Raw genomic sequence first — 12,221 nt, 5'->3', positions numbered from 1 at the left:
GACCCACTGGGTTTGGAAACTGGGGAGTAGCATGGGGCTGAAAACCGGGATGGGGGTAGATTAGGGCTGGGAACAGGAAGGAGGGGTGAGGATGGACTTGGCAAGCCATGCCTGCTGATATATGTATTTGGCGTGTGAAGCTCTTTACGCCTGCCAAGATCTGATCGCTTGGCAGGCAGTTTACTTTTAAGCTCCGGGTACGGTTTAATGCGCCTATTGCTATATATTACGCTAGATAAAGCATTCATAATTCTGACTGCCGTGATTGAATTACGAATCTATGAAAAACAAACTGAGGTTTTAACACTTGACTAAAGTTGGAAACAATTGAAATAATGTCGGTGGAATAATGTCACTTTTATGCCAGAAACTGCAGCGCTCAGTGGTATTTCAGAGTTGGGCTGCACGATATTGGGAAAGTCTGACATTGTGATGTTTGCTTTTGCGGCGACATATATGGAGATTTTAATATAATTTAATCAGATGAGTGGAATAGGTCTGTTTGGAAGGATTTTAATAATGTAAATAGACTGTTGTGATTAAGTATTTTTCTATGCAGTGCCCCCCATTTATTTCCCCCAATTTCTGTTTAACAGAAAGAAGATTTCACATTCAATTTCACATTCTTTTCTTCACATTTTAAAACATAACAGTTTTAATAACTCATTTCTAATAACTGATTTCTTTTATCTTTGCCATGATGACAGTGCATAATATTTGACTAGATATTTTTCAAGATACTAGCATTCAGTTTAAAATGCAATTTAAAAGGCTTGACTAGAACAATTAGGTTAGCTCGGCTGTTGTAGGCTATAGCATTGTATACAAGGTTTCTGCAAGTTTCACTGAGTTAAATTTAAGACTTTTGTAAGACCATTATGAATGAAATGTTAGACTTATAAAGGGCTAAAGGCTAGAGAATTTTTCAAATGGCCCAGATGGAAAAGTTTTTTATTTTCCCTATCAATGGAAACACCTTTATTCCAATTCCAATATGTGCAAATATTGTGCTTTTGTTATAAGAGATCATGTGACAATAAAATGTGTGCGAATGAACAAACCAGCAGGCTGAGCACATTGTAAAACATCTGAAATGTTATTTTGGTCATTCTAGAACACCTTAACCGTTTCAGTATTAGTATTATTACATTATTAATGACCTCTAGAATCAAGAGCATCCGTCCTCTGCGTCTCATGCCTTCAAACTCCACCGCACGTTCATTGCGTGTCAGGATTGCCTTCTGAGGCTCAAGTCATTTATTAAATGAAGAAAAGAACCATGCAGCTTCTTTTAAAGTAGTAAATTCCATTATTAATGTTGATATTTGGCGCCAGTTAATCAGGAACAGACGATTTTGGTCGCTTTGATTCATTGGATAAAAACACTGCTTTATTCGCACATCTTTTATGCTGTAATCCAGATTTGCGCTTAAAGTTCATTTGCATTTTTAGATGGAAATATATCTAGTGACATGGACACTGATGTTAAAAGGCCGCGGTGATCAGCTGCTCCATAAAGATGGCGACGTGATGAGAAAATCTGCTCTGTAGACACACTCATGTCTAGATCCACAAGTAACATTATTGCAGTAACAGCTAAAAGAAGAGATTAAACGTCACCTCACAAACAAGCCAGTAGTCAAAGGTCAAAGGGGAAACAAAGAGTCAGTGAGTCACCACAGATCCGATTCATATCGGATAAATTTCCACATATGAACAAGGCCAAAATCTGATTTGAGTAAATCGGAATCCATGAGATTTGTTCCTGCTTACACATACTGTACATGAGCCATATCCGATCTGTGCCACATGGGAGAAAAATAAATAAAAATCGGAATTGAGTCACTTGAACAGTGCAGTGCAAATGCGGCTTTTGAAACCCCTATTATGGATTCACATATTTGATACTGATTTATTGTTCAGCCCTATTTCAGAGTACTTACGTTCACTACCAACGGTCCTGATGGGTTCCAGATCCTGAGGAAAGGGTGTTGCACCATGGCACAGATGCTTTAGGCAGGTGAGGGTGAGCATGAGGGTCAAGGCCAAAAGGGGCCGCGACCCCAAAATCACCAACCTCATTTCAGCTACAGCATAGAATTCAGCCACACAGCATGACCCAGAGTAGACTGAAGACCACCTGAAAAAAAAAAAAAAAAAAAAACAGAGCCATGATGACAATGGTCACTGGGAAGCTCACAATAAATAAGATTTATTTGCTCTTATATATGACTGAACAACTTGTAAATGAGACTAAATGATTGTGAAAGTCATTGGTGTGCCATTTCAAATAGGCATGACTTAAAATTGCGCTAGCTACTCTTATACATCCAATTATTTGAAATATGAACTGAGGCTTTCAAGCTTTAGAAAGTGTTATAAAATGGTTCATACAATTTTACAAGACTTGTAATGCAGTGCATGAGTCATATGTACTGCTGTAATGGTTATTTGGCTTAATTTCGGAAGCTTGAAAGCATCGCCATGTGGACCAACTGCCTAAAAAAACAGCAACCAGTGTCAGAGAGGAAAGTAAGTCAACAGTGGGTGTAAATAATGATTGAATTTTCGCTTTAATGCAATTTAGTATGCAAGAATCCTGCAGTCACACTGAGTTGGTGAAAGTGCAGCTCTTATTAGCACGTCCGATGTAATAATGAAGAAGCAGAGCTCAGAAAAAAAGAGAAAAAGAGAGCACAATAGGTTATTTTATAAGGCCCCCAGCCTGGGGGACACCTGGCTCATTGACTCGGACTGTACAGTCTTTCACAGGTGACTTAACTCAATTAACCGCAAAGGCTGCTGGGATGCCGTCGCAGTCTGTCAGCTTTTACACGAGGCCAACAGGGATGGATCAAAAACTTATTTTCAGAGCAATGGAAAAAAAAAGAAGAAAACTCTTCTGCCAAAATGTCCTATTGAAAGTGGGCTGAATTATTAATGACCGCATTGAGTGTTTGTATTAGATTCATAATGGATTGAGATACTGACATTAATGAGTTTGGCATCAGGTTGGTCTACATGATACAAAGGACAGACTGTCCTTTAGTATAGTAGAGCTCAAATGGTTTTGCTTTAGGACGCAGGGTTTATATTGGAAATTAAGTGCAACTGATAACAAATCTGGAATCTGAGACTCTGCTGTTCATTGAAAGAATTTGAATATTCATATCTGATGCTTCAGCATATGAACTGAACATTAACTACAAGTATTCTAATGAGAAATACACACTTTATACAGTATGATGAACAGATTTAACTCGGGCTACTCAAGCTTATTCACATTTAAACAATGATCAATGAACACTCATTTCAACCTTCAGATTTGCTCAGAATGACAGTACGTAATATTTTTATAGTTATTTTAAAACACTAGAATTTATATTAAAGTGCATATTAAAGGCATATTAGGTTAATTATGCAAATCATTGGAAAGCAGGGATTTGTCTGTAGCCAATTGTATGGGGGCTATTGATTATTATTACAAAAATATTTTTTTCTAAACTATATATATATATACATATACAGTATATATAGGAAATACTGTAAATAATGTCCTTGCTCTGTTAATTAATTGAAAAAATATTTTTAAATAATTAAAATGCATAATTTTGCCTTCAACTAGACTTAAAAATGACTTCTGCTGCTAATTCAACCTACTTATTTAAAATCAGTTGAAACAGCAAAATTCTTAAGCCTTTTTTTGAGACGATGTAATTATGTTCAATCCACACACCACATCACTACACCAGTTGATTGATGGAGAGGAGACAGGGTGATGAAGCCAGTTATGAAAAGGTGATGGTTAGAAGGCCATGATGGACAGTGACCAGTGGGCAAGTTTGGCCAGAATGCCTGGGTTTAATATTCTTTTCAAATGACATCCTGGAATTTTTAAAAACCACAGAGAGTCAGGATTTAACATCTCATCCGAAAGACGGCACTCACTGAGCAGAGTCCCCTTCACTATCCTGGGGCGTTAGGACCCACACAGACTGCAGGCTGAGGGCCTCCTGCTGGTCTTACTAACACTACTTCCGGCAGCGTTGTGGTCCAGGTACTGCTTAGCTTCAGTGGGCAATAATGAAGAGTTGCAGAGAGCTAGCTGCTGGCTACATGAAGGAATTGTTTGGAACTCTGCATTTATTACAGGGTATGAACTAAATCCATGCACATTTTTTTTAATAGCACCTTAATTCATTATTTTTTTATACTTTTTTATATTTTTATTATTTATTTTAGCTGTAGTTATTATAATACATGCATACATATTCAAATCTGACTTAAACCCATTTGAAGGTGCATGGATTATCACAAAATTATTTCCTCCATCTCTGAGTTTTTCTTGTACAAATGAAGTTTTGCACTGCGACTTGACAGGGCATTTATTTACAGACTGAGATGATGCACCTCTATTTTTCCTGGATCCATTTTGAAAGCCTTCTCACATATGTGGGTACGCCTACGTTGTTACCAAAGCAACCCATATGCATAGGTTTGGTTGTGTCTGCAAACACACAGATCTGATCTGATTACTGGAAATTAATAATACAGACTTAACCAAACAGAACAGAACAGAACAGACCAGTGTCTGAAATTAGAAACAGTACAGTACATTGTGCCACTAAGATTTAAATGATCAGCCTCTATTTTTAGTTCATCAACTTAAATAAACATCTTACTTTAAGGGTAATCAGTGACCACACAAAAAAAATAAAAATAAAAATAAAGAAAAAGATATACACCCTTTCAGGGCTTTATAATGGGATATTTTGTGTGATGGATTAGCTATACTTAGGGAACGGAGTACAGGGACAGGCAGTGACGCTCCTAATGGAGCACAACACACACTTTTCTACAACTAAAACAGCACAAAATGTGAAGCAGCATCTTCTCCAGTACAAAGCTGAAAGGATCATGGGGTCGTTTTCATATGGACACAAACAAACGAGGATCATGACAGCCGAGCACAAGCTATACCATCCGCATGTCTTATGACTGCAGATCCAAAGCAAAAAGTTGAGCTGCTTTTCGAGGAACGGATCATGAGAAAGAGATCATGTGAAAACTGATAAGTACAGAACGAAGATAAACTAAAGTGGGAAAAGCATAGGACTATTAAACAATTCTTACTTGTGAAAATATCCCCACCTCAAAAATCAGAATCAATTTCTGCAGAAATAGCAAGCGGTGCGATGATGCCAGGGTGTTGTGGGTGGTTGCTAACTGTTATTCTATTTTTTTCCCAGTATCTTTTTATGCATCAACTACTATAGAAAAGAAAATCAGCCAGATTGCTTAGAAAAAATACTAGCACGTCTCTCCTGAATAAGCCCCATGATTTGAGGCCTCATTCATGCCTGTAGTAGAAATGCTGTGAGACAAATTACAGCGCACACTAAAATTTACTACTTTTAGCCCCAATGAGGCGGAAGTGCTAATAGCCCTTTCATCTGAACTGTGACGTATGTCTCAGAGACATTTACTCACTCTCATTCCAAACCCGTAAGATTTTCATCATCTTTGGAAAACAAATTAAAATATTTTTCAATTACATGTTAGAGATGTGTGTCTCTCTTTTTAAAGTCAAAATCAATGTATTAATATGAATCTAATACATATAAACAGCTATTATTCACATCTGCGATCAGAAACATAACCATGCCTAATTGACACAAGAGTTAATCCCATGGGTTCTTACTCTAAGCAAGAACGCTTGAGATTAGGTGACCACATTTGAATAATTTAAATGGAAAAAAGGAAATAAATTTTCTAATTAAGTCTGCTCGTCTTATAAACTGATAAGAGTTGGATTAAACTGTTCCGTTTATATGGATTTGTTTAATCACACGAAGGTGAAAGTTTTGAAGCATTAAACGTTTTAGCCGAATAGAAATCTTCCAGATTCAAATTATTCAAATTATTTTCACCCATGTAAAAATGAGTGTACAATGACACAAGGGTAAGAAAAATAAGTCAAATTGAATTGATGGAATTAGCCAACCTGATTTCACCTAGTGGGACATGTTCCTGGATTAACATCTATATTGATCCAAGAACAACATTCCAATCAGCTAATTAGAATTAAGGGATACATTTAGCATTTACTTTTAGGCTTACGTTTAGGCTTATGCACTTCTACATGATGGTTATTAAACTATTATTCCCCTCTGATTTTAGGAATAATTTAGTTATGGTTGATCTTAGACGAAGGGAATAGGTGGATTACATTTTCGAACAAAAATTATGTTCCAGGATCAACATAAGATGTTTATCCAGGATCGTATCATAATTGGCAAAATCATAACGTGCGTATGTAATGTAGTCATACAACACAACACAACACAACACAAAAAAAACAAATCATGACACAAAACAGGTTAAACAAAATACATAAAACAATGCATAACACAACACACTGAGCACAACATAACATAAAAACAAAACAAAACACATTAAACAAAACAGATTAAACAAAGTACAACACGATATAACATAACAACATAAAACCAAAACTTACTGTAACACAAAACACATTAAACAGAACACAAAACAAAGCACAACACAACACATTAAACAAAACACATTAAACAAAGCACAACACTACATAACATGAAAAAAACAAAACACATAAAACAAAATATAACACAAAACATTAAACAAAACACATGAAACAAAGCACAACACAACATAACATAAAAAACAACACAAAACAAAACAAAACATAAAACAAAACACAAAGCGCAACACAACATAACATGACATAAAAAACAAAACACATTAAACAATGCATTTCACAATAAACTATGCGCAACTTTAAAAAGCAAAACAAAAAACACATTAAACAAACAAAAAAAAAACGTAAATAAAGCACAGCACAACTTAAAACAAAAAATATATAAAAAAAGAAGCAAAACACAAAACAACAAAAAATGAATTAATTTCCATTTAATGCTGCTAAAGTCCACAAATAAAAAGACTCCAAAAATATTTCAATGTCTCAGAGGAATCAGGTCAAATTAATCCTTAACAAACTCTTGTCCTACTATTTTTTAATAGAGATGTCCCTTTCGCTCAAGGCGAAGCACTCTTTAGAGACCCAAAAGTTTGAGACCTCAGCGTCGTCGTGCAGATAAGACCAGACAGCCCGTTCCTCCAAGCTGCTCTCTCTGCTGCCATTAATACATGCTCCAAATGGCATCTCAATCAGCACTCAAGGCTGATGTGAACACTGATAGAACTGGGAAACCAGTGAACGTGTCCCTCAATTAATTAAATGACCTAAATGGATTTGGACTTAATTACTTCCCCTCAGCTCGCTCTCTCTCTCTATCTCTGTAAAGCTTTGCAAATCACAGCCAGGATAAAACAAATCCAGATTCCAACAATGCTTTACAACAATTGGCACAATGATTCACAATCAAGTCAGTCGGGAAGTTTTCAGCCAAGTTTTAAGTCAACGTCACCCTTTATTGCGCAGAGAAAAAAGCAAATGACCCCAATGTGAGTGTTTTTCTACTCAAAAACATTGACGAGACGTTTGTGGTGTTCCACATTAGCAAAAAGATCAGTTGTTGAGTTGATAATTTTTCAAAGCCTCTTAACAAGCATATATAATGCAGAGAACAACTGCTTTATAGATTTTAGTTTAACGTCAGGACATCACTGCACACTGACTTCACATATGAAGCACACCAAAAGAGATCAATAATTCAATAATAGAGATTCAATAATAGAACAGACATTAGCTTGCTAATAACCATTTCGTTTGGAACACAAAGTGGTTTTCCTCAAGGGGCTGCTTGACGGCTCGCAAAGCCAAGATCTCCGTTGAGCTGATTTTAGATCTCAGTATGTTTTTTGAAGACTATAAAGTATAACTGCGAATAAAGCAATTAATTCCAAGAGCTGGTGTGTAGCACACTGATGAGTATAAAGGCAAATCTGCATATAACCAGACCATTATTTTACAAGAGATTCAACTCTTGAAAATTCACAAACTAGGCAACTCATGTTATTTTGGAATCATGAATGTGCAGAGAAAAAAAAAAGCAAACGGCCCCAGTGTGAGACTTCTGCTACTCAACAACATTGCCGAGACATGACTTTCAATCTTTTTTAATGACTTTCAATCTTAATTTAAGAAGCAGAAGTTAATTAAGCAGAATGCCGCAGCAGCTCTTTTCCGTACAGTGAAAGTTAATTTAAGACTTTTTAAAGGTCCCATGAAATTTAAAAATCAGTATTATTAAATCAGTATCAGTATTATTATTATTATTATTTTTAGCATATCTATAAACTAGTGTGCCCCAAAACAGACACAATTTGCATCTAGAAGATGTAAAACTAATATAAACATGTCAAGCGTGTAGTTTGTCACTTTTACCCAAATGTACCAAAGGTTGGTAACACTTTACAATAAGGTTCATTAGTTAATGCATTTACTAACATGAACTAATCATGAACAACATATGTAAAGCATTTAATAATCATAATTGAATATTTACTAATGCATTATTAACATCCAAGTCCATGCTTGTTAACATTAGTTAATGCACCATGAGTTAACATGAACTAATAATGAACTACTGTATTTTCATTAACTAACGTTAACTAACATAAACAAATACAGTAGTAAATGTATTGTTCATTGTTTATTCATCTTAGTAAATGCATTGATTTTCATTAACTAATGAACCTTATTGTAAAGTGTGACCCAAAGGTTTTATTCATGTTACTCACAGTACAGTTTCTTCTTGCATCATAACCAATCAAATGCTCTTTAGTATTTAGACCACACCCCCTTCAAGACACTTTTCGTTTGATGCACTTGAGCTCAACCACTCTCACTGGCACAGCGATGATAAAAAAAATAATAAATAAATAAAAAAAAAAACACCATTGGATGTTTTTTTAAAAGGGGAGACATTTTAGACTTTTACTTTTATTCAAATGGCCAGATTGGGTTAGTGGAAAAGAATTTCACTTTTCCCATAAAAAAAAAGTTATTTCCAAGCCACATATTTTAAATAATGTCTCAAAATGCAAACCCTAGCACACATACAGATTTTTTTCAACATTTCTTTCTCAAAAAATTGAAAAGTTTTTAACTTCAATAAACTACATGTATGCATAACAATCTGTCCAGGTCAGGTTGTTGTAAATACATTAAAAATATTAAAACAAATTGTTTAAAAGGGAAAAAATAAACCCATATATGAGAGGTTAATACAGTTAATAAATAAAATTTGATTGAGATGGATTGTTGAGATTGGACAGATGTAATGCCGATTTACTGGGACATACAAAAACCATTTAAAACCAACAACAAAACATTTCAGTGAGTTTAAGACTTTTAAAGCCTGAAATTTTGTTTTTGAAACTTAAGACATTTTAAAACATTGCGAACACGCTGTATCAAACTTATCAAAATCCCAAAAATGACAGTTCTTTTTGGACTTTTTATTACAGACATGTATTCATAAGAAGTAGCGTTTGATAGTGTATATGGTCCTGACTCTCTGTGGTCATTAAAAATCCCATGGTACTTCTAGTGAAGGGTAGAGGTGTAACCCCGGTGTCCTGGCAAAATTCTCTCCATCGGCCCTTACCCATCATGACCTCCCAATCATCTCTATCCACCAAATTGGCTCTATCACTGTCTCCCCACTTCACCAATAGCTGGTGTGTGGTGAGCGCACTGGCGCCGTTGTCCTGTGGCTGCCGCTGCATCATCCAAGTGGATGCTGCATACTGTTGTTGGTGAGGAGAGACCCCCGTCATGATTGTGAAGCACTTTGGGTGTATGACCATAGATGATAAATGTGGTATATAAATACACATTACATATCACAAAAAAATAATAAATATTTTTTTTGACCACCAAGCAGTTAACTTTTCTTTCTTTGGGCAGGTGGCTTGCACAAATGTGTGTGCGTGTTTGCAAACTGTTCACGTCTCTTGCGCTCTTCTAATCAGTGCACATTCATGTGGCGTTTGAAGAGACGCAAGGCACTGATGAGCAGACAGCTGTCGATATGTGACTAAACCCCTGCTTATCCCTTTCTTCCTCCACGGGGTCAGATCTAGCCCAATGTGGGCTGGACGCCCGGCCCCACTGCGCCTCCCTGCTAAATGAGGCAGAGCGGAGGAGAAAAAGAGGAGTCTGAGGAGGAGAAATCTCTTGAGCTCAGGATTGATTATCCGACATTCATTTGGATTTACCAACAGCTCCTTGGCTCGCTGTGGGTTCCACGACAAAAAGAGAAGAAAAAAAAATTTGAGAGGCGAGAACTGAAACCCTGCTGAGGACAGAGAAATCTAAAGATGATCTGTATTACAGTATTATTAATGTAACCGGATGTTTATGTTTGCTTGAGATTTTATAAACAGCATCTACTCTCCATTTGCTTTCTGTTTCTATAAAGATTTTGCAAGCTGCACTTTCGATCTGAAAATTTGAATTCAAAATAACTGAAACAAATCACTACAAATAAAAAAGATGTGCTACAAATAATCCACACACACACAAACACCTTATAAAAAACTGAATGAGGGGAATGTTTGGTTTTATTGCTTTATTTTTGTCCATCATGAAAATTAACATTATGCTTGGTATTTTAACATGACGTTAGAATCACAAGCATATCTGTGGCCAAAGCTCTTTTGAGATCCATGTATTTTATTCCTCCAGATTATTTACTCTTTGTATTCAACTGAATTGCTGCAGAAAGTTTCATGCAGAAGGTTTTTGGTTAATTTTAATAGTTATTTTAATACTGAACAGATGAACTGTGAGAAGAATAACGTCGTTGTACCCCTAAATGTATTTTTAAACACCATCATGGGATATAGGTAAAAAAAAAAAATCTGAATAAAGCTGAAAATTTTCCTTATAATGTAATCACGATCGCAGAATGCAATCATCGCTTAAATCATATTCATATTGCTTGATTACGCAAGTATGAAACTTGGGATGGAGAAAACTAAGGTGATCTGGCAGCAAGGAATACATTTGAGTCTTATTTAAGGTGAAAATCTCCCACAGCTTAGAAAAAAATAGTGCTATACAGAAAAATGAAATAAAATGAAAAAATAAACAAAATTCACAATATTTATTTACTGCGTCATGCCAAGGAATTTTTTAGTTGCTTCTGACCATTCTGGCACACACGTTACTCACACCAACATACCTGCGATAAATGTATGGCTGCGTCCGAAACCGTATACTTTCCTATATAGTATGTGAAAAAGAGTATGCATGCAGGTTTCATTCATTTATTTTCTTTTCGGCTTAGTCCCTTTATTAAACACAGCAGAATGAACCGCCAACTTATCAAGCATATGTTTTACGCAGTGGGTGCCCTTCCAGCTGCAACCCATTTCTGCAGGTTTCAGCAAGTCGCATATATGACTTTTTAAGGCCTTTAAGATGATTATGACTTAAATTTCAGACATACACATGGCTAAATGCGTAGTTATTTTTTCTAATGGCAGAGATAAAACATTACAAAACCATTAAAATCAAATGTGATCATAAGGAAGATAATTAAACCATTTTGGAAAATAGAGTTAATAAATAAACTTTTGTTAAACATTTTATTTTGATGTATTGCTGATGACTGGTTGGGTGTTTGCCTGATTGGGTAACTTTACATGGACATAAGAAAATTAACACCAGTTTAAAATGATTTAAGACCTAATAACATATTTTAGTGAATTTAAGACTTTTTAAGGCGTAAAAGACCATCTGATACCTTGTAGTAGGCAATTTCGGATGCAGCCTATGGTGGACATCCTAATTTCTTGGCCCTGCCCTCAGGCCATACCATTCAAAAGGTCCAATATATTTAAAAAGTTCACACTTAGCTATTGCTTGAAATAATTAGCAGATTTGGCATGCTGCCTCAGGAGAGAACCCTGAGCTCGGAGATACTTAAGCCCAGGGCTCCCACCTGGTCATGTAGCAAGACAAGCGGTCCAAGCTCAAATAGATCTCGAGATCTCTCCCTGGTAAAGGAGGAAAAGGGTAATGGGGTGGATGGGGGTTTCTTTAAAATGAAGATAAGAAAGGTAGGATGAATGGGCTAATTTATTGGAGGCTAGAATTCATCTGATTGGTCCAGCAACGATTTTGGATTAGACTAGCAATGATTATTGATGTGGGACTAGCTGTGATCAATCATATCACATGCTCCTCTCAATTTTAGTATATAAAATGT

At 35.9% G+C, this 12,221-nt stretch overlaps 1 protein-coding gene across 10 annotated transcripts in view; it reads right to left on the bottom strand.

The window, feature by feature from the left end:
• Nucleotides 1-12,221, bottom strand: part of sema6cb (semaphorin 6Cb) — a 274,253-nt gene that overhangs the window by 93,128 nt on the left and 168,904 nt on the right. For 7 of the 10 annotated variants that reach the window (XM_009292336.5, XM_009292337.5, XM_009292338.5 and 4 more), the window contains 1 exon segment: nucleotides 1,944-2,140. In XM_009292336.5, coding sequence (XP_009290611.1) covers nucleotides 1,944-2,082 — 139 coding nt within the window. In that variant the 5' untranslated portion in view covers nucleotides 2,083-2,140. 10 annotated transcript variants of the gene reach the window in all.

This window comes from Danio rerio, chromosome 16 (assembly GCF_049306965.1).
Source record: "Danio rerio strain Tuebingen ecotype United States chromosome 16, GRCz12tu, whole genome shotgun sequence".
In the NCBI taxonomy this organism is placed as follows: domain Eukaryota; kingdom Metazoa; phylum Chordata; class Actinopteri; order Cypriniformes; family Danionidae; genus Danio; species Danio rerio.
Note: the sequence above shows the minus strand (reverse complement) of the source record. Positions and strands in the feature narration are given on the sequence as shown.